Source organism: Phoca vitulina, unplaced genomic scaffold (assembly GCF_004348235.1).
Source record: "Phoca vitulina isolate PV1807 unplaced genomic scaffold, GSC_HSeal_1.0 scaffold14, whole genome shotgun sequence".
Lineage (NCBI taxonomy): Eukaryota > Metazoa > Chordata > Mammalia > Carnivora > Phocidae > Phoca > Phoca vitulina.
Window position 1 is genome coordinate 41,249,556 of NW_022589717.1, and position 21,058 is coordinate 41,270,613.

The window sequence follows — 21,058 nt, forward strand, 5'->3', positions numbered from 1 at the left end:
GTGGTTTTCATGTTTAAACCTAATTTTCCTTTTTCTTTTTGGAAAACAAAAATCATTCATCACTATAAATTATTTCCCTTACCTTTCTATGTGCATTTAAATACACTAATAATATGAATGAGTATATATAAAATGCTAAATGCTCAACACTTTATATTCCATATATATAGAATATTCTGAGAAGAAAATAAATCCAGGATTGAAGAACAAAATAATTAGAATTTATTTTTACTCAATATTTTCCTTATGAAATTTCCTTATGAAAACTCAGTGATTATTTCTAAATAACTTGTTCATATTCAGCTGATTAAGAAATTATATTTCACCTTTATTTGGTAATGATATTTAACCCAAACATGTAATATTTACAGAAGAAGAACATATTAGTTAGTTTCTCCTGAATGAATATTTTTTTGGTTAACAAGAAAATTACATTGGAAGTTCACCCTCAATTGACCTCCAGGGAAATAATTGATGTCCATAGCATGCTAAACACTGAACACTAATAAATGACTCCAAACTTCCTCATTTCTGTAAGCTGAGTTTTATGCTTACCACCACTTCACATTTTTTGTTCCTAAAGTCTGTTCCAATAAGTTAATATCATAATTATATAATTTAACAAAATATGACTTAATATGCATAAGTATCAGTGCATAATACAGGGTTGGGTTTCCCTGAAAACAATGTTGAATGTCTCAGATCCAATGAAAGTGAATATTCTTTACAAAGTTCATATCTAAATAAACATGTACAAAAAAATTCTAAAAGACTGGGAATTGAGTTTTGTAAAAATTAAATAATATTCTACCCATGAGGTTATCTTTCAGACTCTTGCTCCATTTTAAGTGAAAATTTAGGAATTCACTTATTTCCCAACAACTGAAGACAACAGAGTTTGCATTTTGTGCTTCGATATATGCTGATGTGGTAAGAATGGGGAGTGTTGGAAGCCAGATCAATGTGGGGGAGTGCTGGAAGCCAAATCAATGTAAGGACAGGAAAGCTTTAGAACTCCCCACAAATATAGACACTTATCTCACAGAACATGGTATCTTATCAGGCACCTGCATACTGTGTAGAAGTTTGTACTAGATGTCTTATTGAGTTCCTTTCAAATCTGAGATTTTATGATAAAGTTCAGTCATATTATTTCCTCTAATGTTCAGTGGTCTATTAAGAGCTTCTCCCAGTCAATGATTCTGTTAACATGTTGTAGTTATAATCTTGATCAAGTTGGCATACCTAAGCCGAAAATACAACCTAGCCTACACCGAAAAGCAGTTCAAATAGAAACAGTGTACATCTGTTTCTGAAGGTTGATCTTCCAACATAAAATTATCTCAGCTTAGACAAAGTATTCAGAGGAAGGTACAGGACAATTAAATACTAAATATTAATAGATGCAACACATCAAAATGGTGAGGTGTCAAGAAATTTGTTATCTTTTAAAATGTACAGAGGACTACTAGAATTAGCAACTATTATGAAGAGAAAGTAATAGAATATCTCAAATATGGACAAAATAAAGAAAAATAAGACACAACAGTAATATGTTGAAACAAAATGGGATTTTTTCAAGATGCAACAAAAAGTAAATGCTTCCCCATTAATGTTATTGTTGGTCTAGTTTATTTAAAAAAATAAGAATTCAAAAAGTAATCTGTAGGGATGCAATAATCTGAAGGGATGCAACAGTGGTTCTCAACTATCCCCACACATAAAAATCACCCAAGGAGGTTTTAAAATTCAGATTCACAGGATCCCATCCCAAAACAATTTAAATAGCATGCCTATAGCCAAAGTTGGAAGCTCCAGTATAAAATGGTTAAGCTTTCTACTTGCCTTCCCTCAAAACACACACACACACACAATTTCTTATAAACAGTGTTAGTTCCTAAAGAATTCACCAGTATTAAGCTCAATTGCCAAGCAGTGCATGACTAAATATGAAAAAAAAGTTCAAAATCATCCAGTGTGTTGTCCCCAGGGAGTTTATATTATCAATGCCATGCTGAGTTCTAAAACACTAATATTATTTATTGACTTCTTCCCAGCAAATGTAATATCCAATTCACACCAGTCAGTGACAAATATATCCATGGTCTAATATGGATACTATACTGGAGAACAATTCCTAGTTCTTAATGAAGCAATACAATCAAAATAGACTTTGCCTGAAGTAAAGAAACCAAGACCTTTATCTTTTGTGTCAATTCCAGGAGCAATTACCTCTCAAATAACCTTGAACAGACTTATATTTTTATTTTTCTGGCATTGCTGAATTTAAAAGAATTCAGAAAACATTTGTTCTTTTAAAAAGAAAGATTAACTAGGATTCTATAAAAAGTGTCAATCGTTTTTCTTAACAGGTAAAAATCAGATGTTACAAAAATAGTTCTCACAAAAAAATCACAAAAGTCCCAATATTTTTCCAAGTAAGTCAATTTTTTCACAATTTTTCATCCTTTCCTTTGCCTTCTTGTGTATACATTTTAAAAATACTCTGCTGAGGATTTCTAGACAAGCTGACAAGTTCAGAGCTTGAACTCCAATAAAATAATTATTCCAAATTGGTCACACTCTGTAATGAGATGTACTTTCCAAAATTATATCTTAGGGCATTTGACTAAAGTCTTCCTTTGCATACCTTCTGATAACCTTTTTCTTACCCCATCCCTCAACTCCTGCACCTGTTATACTTTGTAATGACCTCATCTCCAATTAAGTTGTACAGTGGAAACATGATTTCTAATTTCCTCTCCATAAATTGAGCTGAAGGTAATGAGGAAACATTGTGGAGCCAAAATAGAACCTGAAGGAAGATCATTTGTAGTAGTAAAACAAACAAACAACTGTATATGCAAGGGAACCAAAATATAGAAAAATGTTAGGAAGACCAGGAGAGCAAGACTGGGCTTCCATCCTGGATGTAAGGTCCCACACTCTGGGCTGATAGTACCTGGCTTCTGGCCAGTATTTAACATATCAGGAATACTTAGCTGAGGGATTGGAAACTTCAGGTAAGGAGTTTCAAGGACCATACTAAACCTAGAATTTGGAGTTCACCATTCCTGCGAATTCAAATGCCCATGAGTCCCCCAAAGCTGTTTAAATCTCCCCGTCAGAATTTGCTAAGCCTATTGACAAAGTTGAGTGAGCCAAGAGCCAAAATAAATATCTGTGACCCCTGCACCAATCTTCTGTTTTCATCTCTGGTAAGTAGATGCTGGAGAAATAATAAAACTACCATTTCAAGAAGGCATTTGTTTCTGTGGTCTTTGTTTTTGATCCAATATCTAAATAGCCTAGGGCAATACTTTGTTTTAGAGAAAAGGGAAAAAAAATGATAAGGGCCTTATTTTGAATTTCCAGTCCTATAAACTTTTAAAAAAGTATTATTAAGGATTGTTTAATATAAGTTCTTATTGGGCTAAGATCTCCATTTAGTTTGCATTGTTTTATACAGCTCAGCCTCACTGCTCTAAGATTAGTATTGGTGGTCTAAAGTGGAAAACTCACCAAGTTAAATTAGAATCAGTAGAAATGAGGATGGTGATTTGGGATTTACTAAAAGTTCATATTCATTTGAACCACGTACTTTCCACATCTTTTTTGTCAAGGCATGCATTGAAAGTGATACATATGCAAAGAAATATTAAAATAATAATGCAATGGTTTATTATTCAATGGATTACTCAGAATGGTTACAATTCAATGGATTACTTAGATTGGCTTTATTAACAGTATTCATAAAACCATATGATTTGTAAGTTGGGGGGCGCTTCGAGGATGCTTAGTACAAAGAAGAATGGGGAAACCCCATGGAATTGGAAATATATGTGAATTAATCTATTTATGATAGGTATATTTAATCTTGGGTGGGAATATGATTGCATTTCTCCAAAATCATCAAACAAAGCCTCCTGTCTGGTTCCAAAAGGAAGAAATCACTCATGATTATGTTTGTGTTCTGTGAAACTAAATTCGAACAGAACTGATCACCTACTAGGAACATCCTTAAAAGAGCCCCAAACAAACAGGTGGTAGACTAACGTTAGCACGCTCCAGGGGCACTCTGGACACAAACATACTAGTACCTCTAGCACATACACTTCTAATGTTGAGAAAGACAGGCTTATCCTAGCTAGATGCCAGTAAAAATTACAGTCCCTCCCTTGATTCAACCTGTTCAGCCATGAATGTACATCGAGTACAATTAAGATTAAAATTTGCTTGCCATGTAGCTCTACCCACCAATTTGAATATTATAATCTGCAACCTTTGTCGTCATTGAATAAATCAGTATCATGATTTACACATTATCATGTAGGATTTGATAATATGAGATAGATTCATTCTCCCTTGTGCCAAAAGCATGAATTTTCTTAACTGTCAAAGCTGAGATTCTGGACCATGGTAAATTCATCAAGATCAAGGTCATATTGAAATGACCAGTAACAGTCTCCATTCTCTCCTAGCAATACACACCTTTAAAACCTCAGCAAATTATCACATCGCAGCTTCACCAAGATAACACAGTACTTAGCACCAAATAAGTACTATGCATATATTTATTGACTGGATGAATCTATCTTATCATTGCAGTGCTATTGTTAAGATTAGTGATTATAAGTGCAAGTGTAGCTTGTGAGGACATATTTACTAGGAGAAGGGATGGTTCATAAAGAGGTATCCACAAAACAAAATGTTCAGGTAACTAAAATTTTTTGGAACTCCCCTTGCAGTAAGGAAACTCAGATATGAACTGAAGTAAAGTTATTTTGTAGTTTTCATGTATTCTATTTAATGTGAATATTCATCTAGTTCCTTAGTAAGATATTAATATGTTTAATAAAAGGGAAAGGTCCCAATGGGGACAGAGTACAATATGTTACATTATCTTTTAAAAAAAAAGATATAATTTTTAAAAATCTAATTTCATAAATTTATCTGGCCCCAAAATTTCATGTAAGAGCTTGTGAGACTACATTCCTTCCTGTCACATAATCAAAGAAAATTTATCAATGTCTTATTAGGTAAAGTTCTTAAAAATCTATATAACTGAATAATATGGGACACCAAAAAAAGAGGCAGAATAATGTAGAGGAGAGAATAGAGACACAAAATCAGAGACGGCAACACATCTTGATTTCAATGTCAGTAAATATGTGACATTTGTTATATCTTTCTGATCTTTGTTTTTCTCATTTGTTAAAAGGAATTTTTGGAGGCTTTTTAGTAATACTATAGGAAATAACATATGAGATAAAAGAAGTAATGATAATGACAGATGGTAGCTGCTATTGCTGTTATAATGATAATAATTGTTAGCATTATGGTATGACATGGTTACATTTCTGACCTCTTTTATAGCAGCAACAAAGAAAATGTTGCTTTTAACTGTTCAGAGTGTTCACAACTTTAGTATTTCAAATTTTAAAAATTCTGATATAAGAGAAACCAATACACATTAAATCAGATTCCAAACCAGTGAGATTATTTGCATTGTTTTAAAAGCTAAATAAATTATTTGGATGACTACATGGGAGAACTAATAATTTTATTCATTTAATAGTAAATACACATTACATGTTTCATACGAAATGACTATAATTGTCTTTACCTGAGAAGAGTAGGTATGACCATCTGAACCACACACAGGGTTGGTATAGACCACTGGGCACTGCTTGCAGGTGGATGATACGGGACCCCTCCGTTGCTTATGGCCTACTCCTGCATCTTTCATGCTGTTAAAACAACAACAATAACCATACTTAGTGAATTTTTTAAAATACATAAATTGATATTAATGCCATGCCTTTTCTTTATGTCATTCCAACTCTTGAAGGCAAATTATAAACAGTAAACTCCATGCTCATTTTCAATGCATTAATCAATATGGTATTCTTCATTATAATCTTTTATTTCATATATCAAGATATTCCCATAATAAAATAAGAATATATTCTTTTGAAATATTTTGCTGGTCACATAGTTATGTTTAATGATACAGATTTTTTGTTTTAATTTGTAGCTGTGATGTATGTTTGATAATCCCCGAAACAGAAGCAACAATTACTTGGCAATAAAGAACTATTCCATTAAGAAGAGTAACTGAAAAGAACACCTAATTCCCCAGGTATACCCAATGTACCTGAAAATAAGAGAAGCTTATTTTGAGAGAAAACAGCAATAAAGAACTTTTCCAGCAATGACTAAAATTTAGAAAGCCAAATTAGTAGTTTTAGTGATAGCCAACCCTCTTTTTATTGTGTAGAAATAACTCAAATAGATCCATTTTGAGGCTTTGATCTAGAATAACTTGGGAAAACCCATTCTTTTCTGTTACCTACACTTAGAATTATTTGTTTTTCCACTTTGATTAAACTGCTTATTGCTCTGCCTATTTGTGTGAACCGTTTACATACAGAGGGTAAAGTGCTAAAAAATAAGAAGCAAAATAATAGGGAATCTATTCAAAAACATTTAATATTTAGAAATTCTTTAATAAATCAGTACTCATTCATTAAAATTGTTTGTAGAGAGAGTAATTTGATGTGTCTACTGTGATGAGAAAAGATGTTTTACTAGAAACATTTGTTTCTATTTGCTTTTCATTTTTTTCATGAATAAGTCAAACCTACAAAAAAGTAATCCTGAAATACTATTAAGAAATATAGTAATATTTTTATTATAGGGGAAGAAGTTCAAACTGTGTTTGAAATTTTAATAAAATTTGGAGGGACTTTGAGAAAAAGGTTTTTTATTCTCTCTTCTTCTCCCCCCCAACCCTGCTTCTCTCAAAAATTTTTCATGAAACTATCATAGCTCTTAACACTTCTCTTAATGTCAATTTTGTAAATTTTGCCAAAAGACTACTTTAAAATTTTGTCTGGCCACAGAGTTCATGTAATAAGAATAAAATGGGAAAAACAACCATGCTGCTATTACTAATTAAATAACTGGCACAAAATTCTAATGGGAATTAAAACAATAATTGGAAAACTTGGAACATTACTCTATAACACTTCAGACTTATAAATTGCAGAAATGGAGAGCAGAGGGAAATAAAAAATATATATATTCTATTTGCATTGTTCTTTCACATTGTATAATCAAAATAAGGCATAAAATTATGCAATCAGATACCTTAGGAGAAATTATTACCAAGTTCAGTTTCCTCATCAATAGGAAGTATTTTATTAGAAAGTATTTTATTAGAAAGTATTTTATTAGAAAGTATTAGAAAGCATTTTATTAGAAGAAGCTGTATGCTTTGGGATATATATATATATATACCATATTTATATAAAACAACCACTTTAGTTATCCTTATTCTCTTCAAAGCCAACATTGCTTTCCAATTCCTAAAGTACACCAATAAAAATGGTATTTTTTATTTAGACTTCATCCTGGTTAGAATCTGCTGAAGTATCATCAACATTATAAACATTATAATATTGCATATATTTGTACCAACATTTTGAATGAGTTGCTGCCAAACTATACCATGTCCCAAACCAGTATTTACTTATGTTTATTTTTAAATAAATGCATTAGATGAGGGTAAGCTAACCAATATTCATATTTTAATATATAGTATTCATACCATAACACCTGGAGAATGAACTGTGAATCATGAACATTTTATTATATTCCGTAAATCCAAAAGAAAGTGCTTAGCATTTTGTCATGATAAGATAGTCTTTATAGAATAGACTTTACACTTAACAAAATAGTCTAGAAAATTTGAGCCTAAATTTGAAATCTGAAATTCTAAATATTACAGTTTTTATGTGTTCTTAAATCATCTCAGACTGATGTAATTTACACATGAAGAAAATTAATTATTTCGTTTTCTGTAGAAAGACAAATTACATTTAAGCACATAAAGGGCAATATAGAATATACTTTTTCTAGCCATGTATTCATGTTAGAATTAAGGTATAAATACAAATGAATTTTTAGGAATCTTATTTGACAAAACAAATACTTCTACAAATTCATAACTTGATTAACAATATACTAACTGGAATCACCAGGTATACACAAATAAGACATGTGCTTTCTTTATTTCAAAAATCAAAACATCTATGATTGAAAAAATAAAAGAGTTACATGTGAAAACAAAATAAACAGTATAACATGGTAGACACTGGAGGAAAAATAAACTATCATTAACAAAGGCTTTAGGATTCTGAGTAATGCTGATCATTTCTAAAGGCAGGAGTTGAGCAAGGCTTTGCAAATATCTTGCTGCCCCTTAACACTTAGCATTGCTCCACCTGTCAACTAGCTCTATGTGGTATCTCTACTCATTCCATTCACCATGGAAGACATGTTTGCATCCCAGAGTCTATTTCATCAAAGTTATCATGTGAGTCAGAATTTGTTTGATTTGGTATCAGGAATGCTCCTCAGAATTAACATTACTCACAATCTTGTCTATTAAAATACTTGTCTTGCTCTTAGGAAAATTAGTGAAGTAGATGAGGTTATAACTGAAAATGTCTAAGGTTTAATTTAATATCTATGTAGTGTATGTAATAGATAAACATATATAATTACATGCAGTGGAGATTTTCTTTTTTTGTTTGATTTTTAATTACATTTTGAAGGTCCTATTTAAGGAAGAACAATTGTGCTTCTAAGTGAGAGACAGTCAAGGAAGTCCAAGATGGGCAAAGTGAAGGGCTTAGGAAAAGGCAGAGCTGGCTCAGGCTATCAGAATTGAGTGTCTGGCATCTGTGGCAGGAGGAATGACAGGTAAGAAACTAGCATAAGCAAAAGCATCACTAGGCATATTATGCTGAGTATTCTAAATGTAAAAGATTGTTAACCTTTGAAAGTAAGTCTAATTTTTTGATATACCAAAAGCCATTAGCAGTTAATTATTTTGAATTATTATCAAAGGGGGCAATAAAATTTCCCCCCTTAATGAAGTACAAAATTCAAGCTGGCTGCAAAATTCTGAAATTATTTAGAAACCACTCTTCCAATAGGAACTCTGCTAGAATAAACTTCTTAAAGGTCTACCTTTAAGAGAACTATTTTTCAAAAATACATACTTGAATTTTGAAGACTTGAGTTAAAAATTTATTTACTGACTTTACAGTGGCAACCTATATATGGTCATAATCCTTTCCCTTAAAGAGCAAAAAAAAATTGTATTTTTGAAGCCAAAGAATTGAAGCAATTAAATGATAATCTATGACAAATAAAGTCAAGGATTTTTCTCAAAATCTTCTTATTTAAATATTCCACCATTCAGGCACTAAGTTAGCTTCATACCAATATGCCTGTTATTATGTTTCTAGGAGGTGGAAAATTAAACTACTCAAAAGAATTTATACTATTGCTAGGGCTCCTTTACATGACTTATTTTGAGGCAGTTGCGTTGTAGCATCTTCTTATTACCTGAGCTGTCTCCTGTGCTCCTGATGTATCTTTCACTCTGGTCTTCAGGGTTAAGACTGAAGCAGCAGTCACACATGAAAGCTCAACAGTCCCTTATTTTTCTAATAACTACAATGTTAATTACTGCTACATCTATTTATTCAATTATGGTCTATTTGGTTTTCTGTTTAGTTAATCATGTTGTGCATTTTAACAATATAATTTGAGTACCATGTCCATGTTTTAAGATTTACATTGATTTTGGAAAGAGCACAAAGATGTTACCGAAATGGTTAGCAGGAAAAAAAAAATCTCATTCCAGTTTGATTTAATTTTTATACATGACCATTCATTAATCAGTCTTGACAAGTCAGTAACCTCCCTGGGTCTTAATTTCTTCCCTTATATAATGCTAAGCTTCATCAGTTTGGATCATTTGATCCTGAGCATCCCATGAGTCTATAAACCTTTAATAAAATTACTTATACAAAGATACTCAAAAATTAGAAGCACAGACAGTGCATACACGCCCTATGTTATGATTTTAGAACTTGACAGTGTTACCAAGTGAAACAAATATATCATTATGGTGTGAAGGATGATGTTGAGCGGGGCAAGAGACAGATTGGAATGCTGAAGGTGCAAACTTCAGCTATCTCAAGGTAGCAAATGAAAGGAGGAAGCCCAGTCTTGTGATAACTAATGAAAGAGGGAAGATACAATATGGCTTTGCTTAAAGAGACATAATTACTATGGAAGTATACCTAAGAATTAAATAATATTTGTATTATAATATCAAACAGCATCATCAATAAATCATAAAAATAAAAAAATATATTTATACTATAAATAATTATATATTTTTCTAAAAGTCAGGTTTTTAAATCTGACATCACACATAATAAATTCTCATTTCTTTAGGCCATAAATATGCAAACAGAAAAAAAGTCAATTTATTTATTATATATTTACCTTAAGAGGGGAATCATCCGTATATAAGACTTAATTCCTTAAGTGTACTTGCTTCTTTCTATATACACTTATATTAACTTTGCTTCAACAAAAGAATTTTATTTTAATCTGATAAAACAGCATTAAAGTGAACACAGATATTCTGTGAATATCCCAGCTGAGGACAGCCTGATGTGATGTACTTCTTGTCTGGTTAATACACCTAACATTTCAATTCCTTTGGGCAGTCAGCTTTTCAAGTTCTGCCAGACTTGTGGAAGAATTCTTTCTTAAGACACAACTAACAACTTATGATTCATTTCCTATTGGCCATAACACTTCAAGAAACAAGGCTGCTTTTATTACTTTTTTTTTTTTTTTTTTGCCATGGGTCTTAGAAAAGGACAGATGGTATTAGCAAGGTGCAGGAAATTATCTTTTGGGGCAAAAGTTCAAAAGCCTTGTACAGAACTTATTAAAACTGTAGTAGCCACTATTTGCTTCCCATGATTTTTGTACTGTGATGACAGTAGTTTAAGCAATGAGTCAAGGCATAAACAATCAATTTTAATTTTAAGTAAAAAGCCATATTCTACAAATACAAAACAAACATTTATTTATATTGGAAACATTATTAACTATAGCTACTAAACTACAAATATTAAAAATAAATTGGCATAATTTATTCTGCAATATGAACAGAAACTCTACTTGTTCCTTATATATTACAAAAAACTAAGATTCATAGAAAAAGCTCACTTGTAGATGTATTTCAAAATTCAATAATAGGAGTAATTAATAAAATGTATCTTTAAAAACTATTCGAAGCATAAATTGAACGCATCCTAAAAATTGATTGTAGTAATAAATTCTTATCATGAACTGTATTTACCAAGTCAACTTAAATCATACAGTACTGTTGCCAGGAAATAAAAGTAATTAGTGATTTAGGAAGCATATTTTTTTTACAGAGTAATAAAATTGAACATCAGAATTTAGACTTTAAAGAGATGTGGATAATTTATAATGTTCCACATTTTCTTTGATCAAATGTTAAAATAATATTGTAGAGTTATATTGCTACTTAAGTAGAATACAATTTAAGTGAGGTCTATTTCAATAACCAGTATATTTGAACGTAGGTCTTGCTAACACAATAAGCCAATTAGTGAGGCTAATTTTCCGTCAAAGAATGTTTCCCTGACCTTATTTTAAAGCTATGTTATCATTGTGAGATTTGAATCATGGACAAGTTATGATAATTGAATGATACAGTCCATCAAGTAAATATTTTTTTCATTAAGCAGTGAGCATATTTACAATTATTAAAGACATCAGTAAATAACTTCAAATTTCAATATAGACATTACTATAAATGACACTTATAATCTCTTTCTCAATCTGATCCCCAATGGACTGAATGAGTAATAAAGGTTTAAAATGTATAAAATGTAGATGATGCCAAGATGTAGATTGCCAAAATGTAGATGATGTCAGATTGTAGTCCTTACTGTTTCCACATAATTAATTTCAAACATTATTTTAATTACTAAAGCCCTCTTTATTTAGCTTTGGAAAAAGTATATTCAACTGCAAAGGATGTTGACTGTGTAAAATTTAGTCATTGGTGGAGTTATTATGGATTAGAAATGTCCATAAATCTACTTCCAGCAAAATACAGACCAACAGATTGAGAATTCATGATCTTACATATGATAAACCAATTATCTAATTAACAAGTATGTATAAATGTATTCATTGGAAGAAGAACTGGAAAGTTGCTTTTTGTTTTCAAGCCAATAAAATTTCATCAAATAATATTTTGGGAACTGAGTCAAGTATTTACACAAATTAAAGTTTAGATTTTCATGGGTGTTGATAGTCTATTACATGCTAGACTCATATATTGCAGTAATATATATTATTTTAGCAATCATATACAGTATGTGTTATTTTTTAAATTCTGAAGCTAGAAATAGAGAGGTGGAGGGAGCTTAATTATCTTGCTCAAATTTCTAGTGCTTATAATTACAGATACGGACTTCAAGTGTTCAATTTTTTACTTTATCACTAATGTTTTCCTTGCTACAATGTATATATAAAGTTTTAAATGTCATGGAAAACCACAGCCCATATTTCATAAATTTCTATATCTGTTTTACTTAACAGGTGAAAAATGACAATTACTTCAAATTTTACTTAAAAAAGGATCTACACCAATATGTGTTGTCTAGAGTACATATCTGGCTGATTAAAACTGAAATTTATATAGAGTGCAATAAATAATATATCACCATACATGTGATTCTGATTTAGGGAATCAATACAAATATTAATTTACTAATACATGAATTGGTTCTATTTAATTTGCATAGATAGGTGTAATTTCATTCCAGACATGAGAATGTTCATGAAGTCTAGCTTCCTATATTTAAAATAATAATTCAGAAATTCTTTGTTTTTTTCAATTATTAATGTTCATAAATAAAGTGAGCTTTTAAACATTAACTAATTATTACTTGAACATGAAATAGTTCTACAATGCCTACACTGAGCAAAGTCTGAACTAAGATTTAGTTCACAAGAAGGGGTGACTCTTAAAGATCAAGGAGATTTTATATTTGGAAAGAACGTATTCACATTTTTAAAATAACAATGACAGATATGCAACTTAAAAAGAAAAATATCTACTAAAATAAAATGACTAATAATACAACATTTACCAAGAGACATGAGAAAATAGTCTGTGTGATCAAATATGTCTTTTTCTGTTCTTTTTAATCTGTTTTTGAGTATAGTTGAAACACAATGTTACATTAGTTTCAGTCGTACAACATAGTGATTCAATATGTTTATACATTATGCTATACTCACTGCAAGTATAGCTACCATGTGTCAACATATAACACTACTACAGTATCATTGACTGAATTCCCTATGTTGTGCCCTTTATTCCTATCACTTATTCATTCCATGAATGGGGACACACAGGGAAGCCTGTGTCTTCCACTTCTCTTCACCCATTTTGCCCATCTCCCCACCTTCCTTCCTTCTGGCAACCATCAGTTTGTTCTTCATATTTAAAAAAGGTCAGACTCTGTTTTTTCTTTGTTTGCATATCCATTTGTTTTGGGTTTTAGATTCCATGTATGAGTGAAATCATATAGTATTTGTCTTTCTCAGTCTGCCTTAATTCACTTAGATTCTCTAGATCTGTCCATGTTGTTGCAAAAGGCAAGATTTCATCCTTTCTATGGCTGCATAATATTCCATTACATATGGCAAGATTTCATTCTTTTTTGTGGCTGACCAGTATTTCTATACATATAAGCCATATTTTTCTTATCCATTCTTCTATGGATACATTGCTTGCATATCTTGGCTATTGTAAATAATGCTGCAATAAACATAGGGGTGCATACATCTTTTTAAATTAGTGTTTTTATTTTCTTTGGGTAAATAATTCATAGTGTAATTACTGGATCATATGGTATTTCTATTTTTAATTTTTTGGGGAACCTCCATACTGTTTTCCATAGTAGTTGCACCAATTTACATTTCTACCAACTATGCACAAGGGTTCCTTTTTCTCCACATTCTCACCAATACTTGTTATTTCTTCTCCACCTTCTCACCAAGACTTGGTATGTCTTTTTGATTCCATGCCCATGAATTGGAAGAATTAATATTGTTAAAATGCCCTTACTACCCAAAGCATCTACAGATCCAATGCAATCCCTATCAAAATACCAACAGCATTTTTCACAGGACTAGAACAAATAATACTAAAATTTGGATGGAACCACTCGAGACCTGAAATAGCCAAGGCAATCTTGAGAAAGAATAACAAGGCTGGAGCTATCACAATTCCAGATTTCAAGAAATACTACAAAACTATAGTAATCAAAACAGTATGGTACTGGCACAGAAATAGATATGTGGGTCAATGGAACAGAATAGAAGGCCAGACATAAACCCACACATATATGGTCAATGAATCCATGTCAAAGGAAGCAAGAATATAAATTCAAGAAAAGACAATTTTTTCAATAAATAGTGCTGGGAAAACTGGATAACTACATACAAAAGAATGAAACTGGACCACTTTCTGACACCATACACAAAAATAAACTCAAAATGGATAAGAGACATAAATATGAGACTTGAAGCCATAAAAATCCTAGAAGAGAACATAGTCAGTAATTTCTCGGACTTCGGTCATAACCACATTTTTCTAGATATATCTTCTCAGGCAAGGGAAACAAAAGCAAAAATAAACTATTGAGACTACATCAAAACAGTAAGCTTCTTCAGAGCAAAGGAAGCCATCAACAAAACAAAAAGGCAGCTTGCTGAATGGGAGAAGGTATTTGCAAATGACATATCCACTAAACGGTTAAAATCCAAAATACATAAAGAACTTATGCAACTCAACACTAAAATGTGTCTCGATTATGAAAAATTCTTTTGATTTTGTTTGTTTTTCCAAACAGAAGGAAATATTTTTAGCTACTCTTCAACAAATAGACCTGACAGCTTTTGCAGAAGCTTTCAACAATTAAATACCACATTTTATTTAAGAAACCAGTCCCTAAAGTTCATTCAAAGTTCAAGGAAGGAAAACAGTTTTTACTTCATGTGTTGTCTTTATGAAAGTCATTGCTATTGACCTCCGCTTTGCTTACTGCTTCATTGGAAAAGGAAAGTTAGAGGAGTAAGAAAGGAGAAAGAAGCTACCATGTTGTGCTTGAGTCTGATTTATAGGCTGAGAGAAAGGTTAAGAGTACAAAACCTTCACTGTGCATCAGCTCTTACATTAGCTCTTATTTTTCAACTAAGCTAATTAATAAAATTAAAAAGAAAGTTGGGACTATGGACTCTGAGAAACAAACTGAGGGTTCTAGACGGAAGAGGGGTGGGGGGAGGGGTTAGCCTGGTGATGGGTATTAAAGAGGGCACGTACTGCATGGAGCACTGGGTGTTATACGCAAACAATGAATCACGGAACACTACATCAAAAACTGATGATATAGTGTATGGTGATTAACATAACATAATAAAATAAAATTAAAAAAAAGAAAGTTGGGAGTTTTTGACTCCATAGTATTTTTCTCTCTACCAGGTTTTATTCAATTCCTGTCCTGAAAGCATATACTTCTTTTTTTTTTTTTTTTTGAAAACATATACTTCTAAGCAAGTGTTGACTCCTTCTGATGTAATAAGGAATAGAATCAGATATGCCAGACAAGGACATTTTCTTCAAGCAACATCTCAACAATGTGTACAATATCTAAAATGTTATCAGAAAGACCTTTTAGTTTTATTATTCTTATTTAAAATATGTTATTAGTTATAGTTACAGCTACTGACCACGTCCTAGGAACTGAATTAGGCATTATTACAACCCTATCACTAGCTCACCTGATAACCTGTCATCTTCTAACCTATAAATAGTAGCTACGCACCCTTCTAAATATTGTTTATTGATTTTCTCATGAATATACCCGATAATGTGTCCAGAAAGTATTTTACAATCTGACGGTACCAGGTGGGTGAGTCATTGAATGCATAGAGCTCACAATATGTTTGGAGACAAAAAGATGAGCATAGCTGGCAGTAAGGATTTTCCTATAGTCCAACAAGTAATAAGGACAATTTAGAGCCTATATGGCCAACTTCCTACTCATGTTTGAGGTCACAAAATATTTTATGACTCTCTAAGCACACTTTTACCACCTCTTTGGTATCCTATGTACTCCCTTTGTAACTTATACCTTTTATTTACTTAACAATTATATTCTAACAGCCATCCATATTCTTATCTTTCTCATTTAACCCAGAATTACTCATTCTCCTCTAGTTCTGAATCTCTATTTTGCCCCCGTGACATCTGCTAAACCATCAGGAGACATACTTATGCCTGATATCTACTCCTATCCTACTTCTGCTATTTCTTCTATCTCTGAGTTTGGGAGACAAGGAGCCAGTTTTAGCAAAGGCCTACCTTTTGTGGCCTAAAAATACTTTTAACTTCTGTTGAGTCCGCCATTCACAAGCGAGCAATTGAGCAGAAACAGAGATCATCTCAATCACAGCATGGGATTGTATAAAAATCAAATTTAAGCACAGCATCCTCTGGAGTCACCATACCAAGCATTTCGACCTATGTGCTATTTGCTTACTCACGTTCCTGATTTTCTTTTGGTTAGATCATGCTTCCAGAAATAGAGTTTCCAAAATTTGAGAATGTATTTGCTTCCTAAGTTTGCTGGAACACATTACCAAAAACTTTCTGGTTTAAAACAACAGAAGTTTAGGGACCCCTGGGTAGCTCAGTCGTTAAGCATCTGCCTTCAGCTCAGGTCATGATCCCGGGGTCCTGGGATCGAGTCCCCCATCTGGCTCCCTGCTCAGCAGGAAGCCTGCTTCTCCCTCTCCCACTCTCCCTGCTTGTGTTCTCTCTCTCGCTCTCTCTCTGTCAAATAAATAAATAAAATATTTAAAAACAAACAAACAAAACAACAACAAAAAAACCCAGAAGTTTAATCTCTCATAGTTATGAAGGTCAAAAGTCCAAAATCAGTTTCCCTGGACTAAAATCAAGACACTGGCAGAACTAACTTTCTTGGGAAGCTCTAGGTGATGGCTGTCATTCCTTGCCTTGTGACCCATCTCTCTCTCTGCTCCATCTTCACACTGTCTTGCTCCCCCCACCCCCTTTGTGTCTGTGTCAAAACTCCCTCTGTCTCTCTTTTAAAAGGACACATTGTGATTGCATTTAAGGTCCACCCCAACAACCCAAGATGACCTCCTCCTCTCAAGATCTTTAATTTAATCACACTTTTTGCCATATAAGGTAATATTCATTCTTTTGTCATATAAGATAATACTCACAGATTCTGGAAATTAGGATGTGGACATATCTTTGGGACAACCATTCAGCATATTACGGAAAGGATACTTAGAAGAAGAGAGATTTTATCTTTCTCACAAGAAAGGAGCTATAGTAATGAAGTCTCTGGTTTGGAGAGAGGTCTTACTCAATCCTATGTAGAAATTTACAGTGAGAGTGTATTTTGTCCTACAATTACTCTAATGAGCCCCTGTACATCTAAAAGAGGAACGTATGGTCCATGTCAATATCTTGGGACTTACGTATTGTCCTTCAGCTATTACAAGGCTGTGCTACTCTGCAAGTATGTGCTTAGTCTCAACCATAGAAACGCAGCCAGATCTCACTTTTTCTTCCATCAGGAGAGAACAGTTCTGGGCTTCCCAATCCATGTACTTTAAACTCCTCTTTTGTCTCAGTGCATTATACCATCTTACTTGACTATTTTTAGGGAAACTGAGTGTTAGAGTTGTGAAGAGTGGAAAAATGATAAAGTTGCCATTTTTATGGATGAACAATAAAAACAACAATCATATCAATGTACCTCATCTGACCCTCAATTTGGTAGAAGAACAAGTGATAAAGGCAATGGACTCCTTTTAGTTCTTTGGCATTTAAGAGTAGTGGTCACTGGGGGCAAGTTGAAAGATAATAGTAGGTAGATGGACTAAATGTCATGTGATAGGGAAAAATATAGTCTCCATGGCATCCAGTGTTTACAGGAGAGAGGCCATTACATTATACCACGAATCTAGTTCAGAGAGTGTGCTCCATAGGCTTTGTTCTATGTTCCAGATGATTTTCCATTTTTGTGTTCTGCTAATCTTTTCCAAAATTTTCCACAAGCTCTCTTCCCTCTCCACTAATGTTCTCACCTTTTAAACACAACTCCTCATTCTTCCTCCGGTGTGCTTCCCTGAGATTGGCACAAAGTAAGTACTCAGTAAGTATCACTGAAAGGGTAAGTAAAGGAAAGCAAACAAAAAGAAAGCAAAAAAGCAGGAGGAGGGAGGGAAGATGGGAGGGAGGAGGAGAGGGAGGACAGGGCTCCCTGGTTGACCACAAAGGATGGTTCCTATTTTCTTATCTTAGCTCAATGTCTACTTAAGAAGCAGAAATTCTATAGCTTTATTGTCTTACTAGTTAAACTTGTTATATATAATTTGTAAAGTAAGTCCTTGTTAAAAGTCATTATGGCTGGCCATATTAAAAGCCAGTGAATTTGAATAGAATAAAATAATAGAATTGGCTCTGAATTCAAACAAGAGTCTTATTTTTCCTAACAATTATTCTATGCTATAGCATAAAGAAACATGACAAGGGCATTTTATATTATTTCCCTCAGCAACTTCAGTCTATCAAGGACTCTTTTTTTTAACATGCTCTCCATTACTCATGTAGGAAGTAAGCATCAGGAAATGAACAACTTGGCTCTTCACAACTGTATGAAGAAGTGATTTGTACACGTGTCTTCTTTTCAACGATTCTTTGACTCTTAAAAACATGGTGAATTTATTGCCTTTTTTTGCTTCTGTCAACTTTTTAGACTAGAATCTATTTAATCTATAATCTCATGCTAATTTTCTTCGAAAAATACTTTGCCACAGTCTCTCTTGCCCTTCTGACAGTTTTTTTTTTTTTTCTCTTTGACCATTTAAAGGCAATAAAACATGTAGTAGACAAAGAGCACTCTATATTTCCCAAGTCCCCCATTAGCACTGCCTGCAAGGAGTAGAATGCTGGCTAATGATTTATCACGTTTACTGTTACAACACTGACCAAAGGCTGGGGAGTGGAATTGCTGGGCTGAATAAAATGTTAGTGAATCCTTAGCTGTGGGATCACAAGGCTAAATTAAGAAGCTCTCCTGAAAGTTGGCCAGTGTCTTTCTATATTGAAGAGATGTTTAAATGGGTAACCTAATCTACTGCAATGCAGCTGTAGACTTTATTTTTTTTATTTTGTTAAGATTTTATTTATTTATTTGCGAGAGAGAGAGAGCAAGGGGAGGGGCAGAGGGAGAGGGAAAGAGAGAATCCCAAGGAGACTCCCTGCTGAGTGCAGAGCCTGCCACTGCATGGAGCTCAATCTCGACACCCAGAGATCATGACCTGAGCCAAAACCAAGAGTTGGATGCTCAACTGACTGAATCTCCAGGGCCCCATAGCTGTAGACTAGATCAAATAATATTTGTGTACTCTGTGTTTCTTGTGGAAGTTTATTTTCTTGGGTTTGTGTTTGCTTATTTTGCTTATAGTGGTTTGATAAAAATCAAACTTGCATTACTTAGGATTTGGGTGTAAATAGTCAAAGAAGCCTTTGACTTATTTTAATCCTTTTGGTATATTATCCAAACATCCAAGTTTAGGTAAAGAAGTGTGCCGTGGATTGTAGCATGGCAGATTGGCAAGCACTGGGGTTTTATGCAGAAGCTCCAACATGGGATAAGTATGAATTTATTTATATTTTGTTCTTTGCATATATGTCCTTTGGTGAAAATTTTCAGTATTCCTGAATTCCTTTAATCACTTCCCAATGACAGACCAAATATACCCTTATAGTAATCCTGTCCCACAAACTTCATGGATATAAATATAGATCCATGTTTATGTACTACTATGGCTTTTGTAGAAAAAGGAACTCTATAAACTTGCTTACAGTTAAGAGTCTTGTCCCTACATCAGCAGAAGGAAGACAGCCTCCCCTCACCAAGGAATACTCCTCTTGGCTTCATATGTATATAATATACTAATTTTTATTGTGTCATACCACTGAATTTCAGGGTAAAGCTGTTAAACATAATATAGCCATAAATAATAGATATTTAAAAGAATAAATACATATTAATATCTAAAACACATCTCATTTTAACAGAGTAAAAAAGAAAAGGATAGAAAGTAATTCCTAGTCTCCTCAATTTCAAGTCAGACATCAATTCCACCATTCTAAGTACAATTTATTTTTATTTATTTGTTTGTTTATTTATTTATTTATTTATTTATTTTATTAAAGATTTCATTCATTTATTTTTCAGAGAGACAGAGAGTGCACAAGCAGGGGAAGAAGCAGGCTCCCCGCTGAGCAAGGAGCCCGACTCGGGACTCGATCCCAGGATCCTGGGATCATGACATGAGCTGAAGGCAGACACTTAATCAACTGAGCCACTCAGGCAACCCTCTAAGGACAATTTATTTTTAAAAAATAATTATTAACTTCTTTACGTTCCCCAAGTATAGAACTGCAATCTCGGACTTAAAAGTGTGAAGAAATAAAGAAAGCAGAAATACCATTCTCAGCAAAATATATGTTGAAGTCAATATTATGCTTGTGAATTTCTTAATATGCAAGATGAGAGTTTAAAAATCCATTCTATTTTAGGATAATTAATATAAATCACATTAAAGCATTAAAGTTATTTTTTACAATTCACTTTAAGCAAGTGTGCAAGTATGTCTCAATCCTACTGAGAAATCATAAAACGCTTTTCTTCTCAAAGTTCCACACATTAATTTACACAACCACTTGAGTGAACGATTCGGAGACAGATTTCCTTTCAAAGGTTAGTTGTTTTTTTTTTTTTTTATGGGAAGATTATTGTTCAAACAGCATCTCTATCATTGTCATCAAGAGAAAATCAATTATGATATAATAATCCCTTTGGTGAAGTTAAATTTTACAAACCCTTAGATTAGAATGAAATGCAGATGTTGAGTAATTGGTGAAGCTTTACTAAATATAGAACATGAGAAGAAATTAAAATGTGGTTTATGAATTATTCATTGAGTTTTGTATTCAATAACCATGAGAACCCTGTGG

At 32.8% G+C, this 21,058-nt stretch overlaps 1 protein-coding gene across 3 annotated transcripts in view; it reads right to left on the reverse strand.

The window, feature by feature from the left end:
• Positions 1-21,058, reverse strand: part of SPOCK3 (SPARC (osteonectin), cwcv and kazal like domains proteoglycan 3) — a 478,511-nt gene that overhangs the window by 178,775 nt on the left and 278,678 nt on the right. For all 3 annotated transcript variants that reach the window (XM_032413151.1, XM_032413152.1, XM_032413150.1), the window contains one exon: positions 5,627-5,750. In XM_032413151.1, coding sequence (XP_032269042.1) covers positions 5,627-5,750 — 124 coding nt within the window. The remainder of the gene's footprint in view (positions 1-5,626; positions 5,751-21,058) is intronic.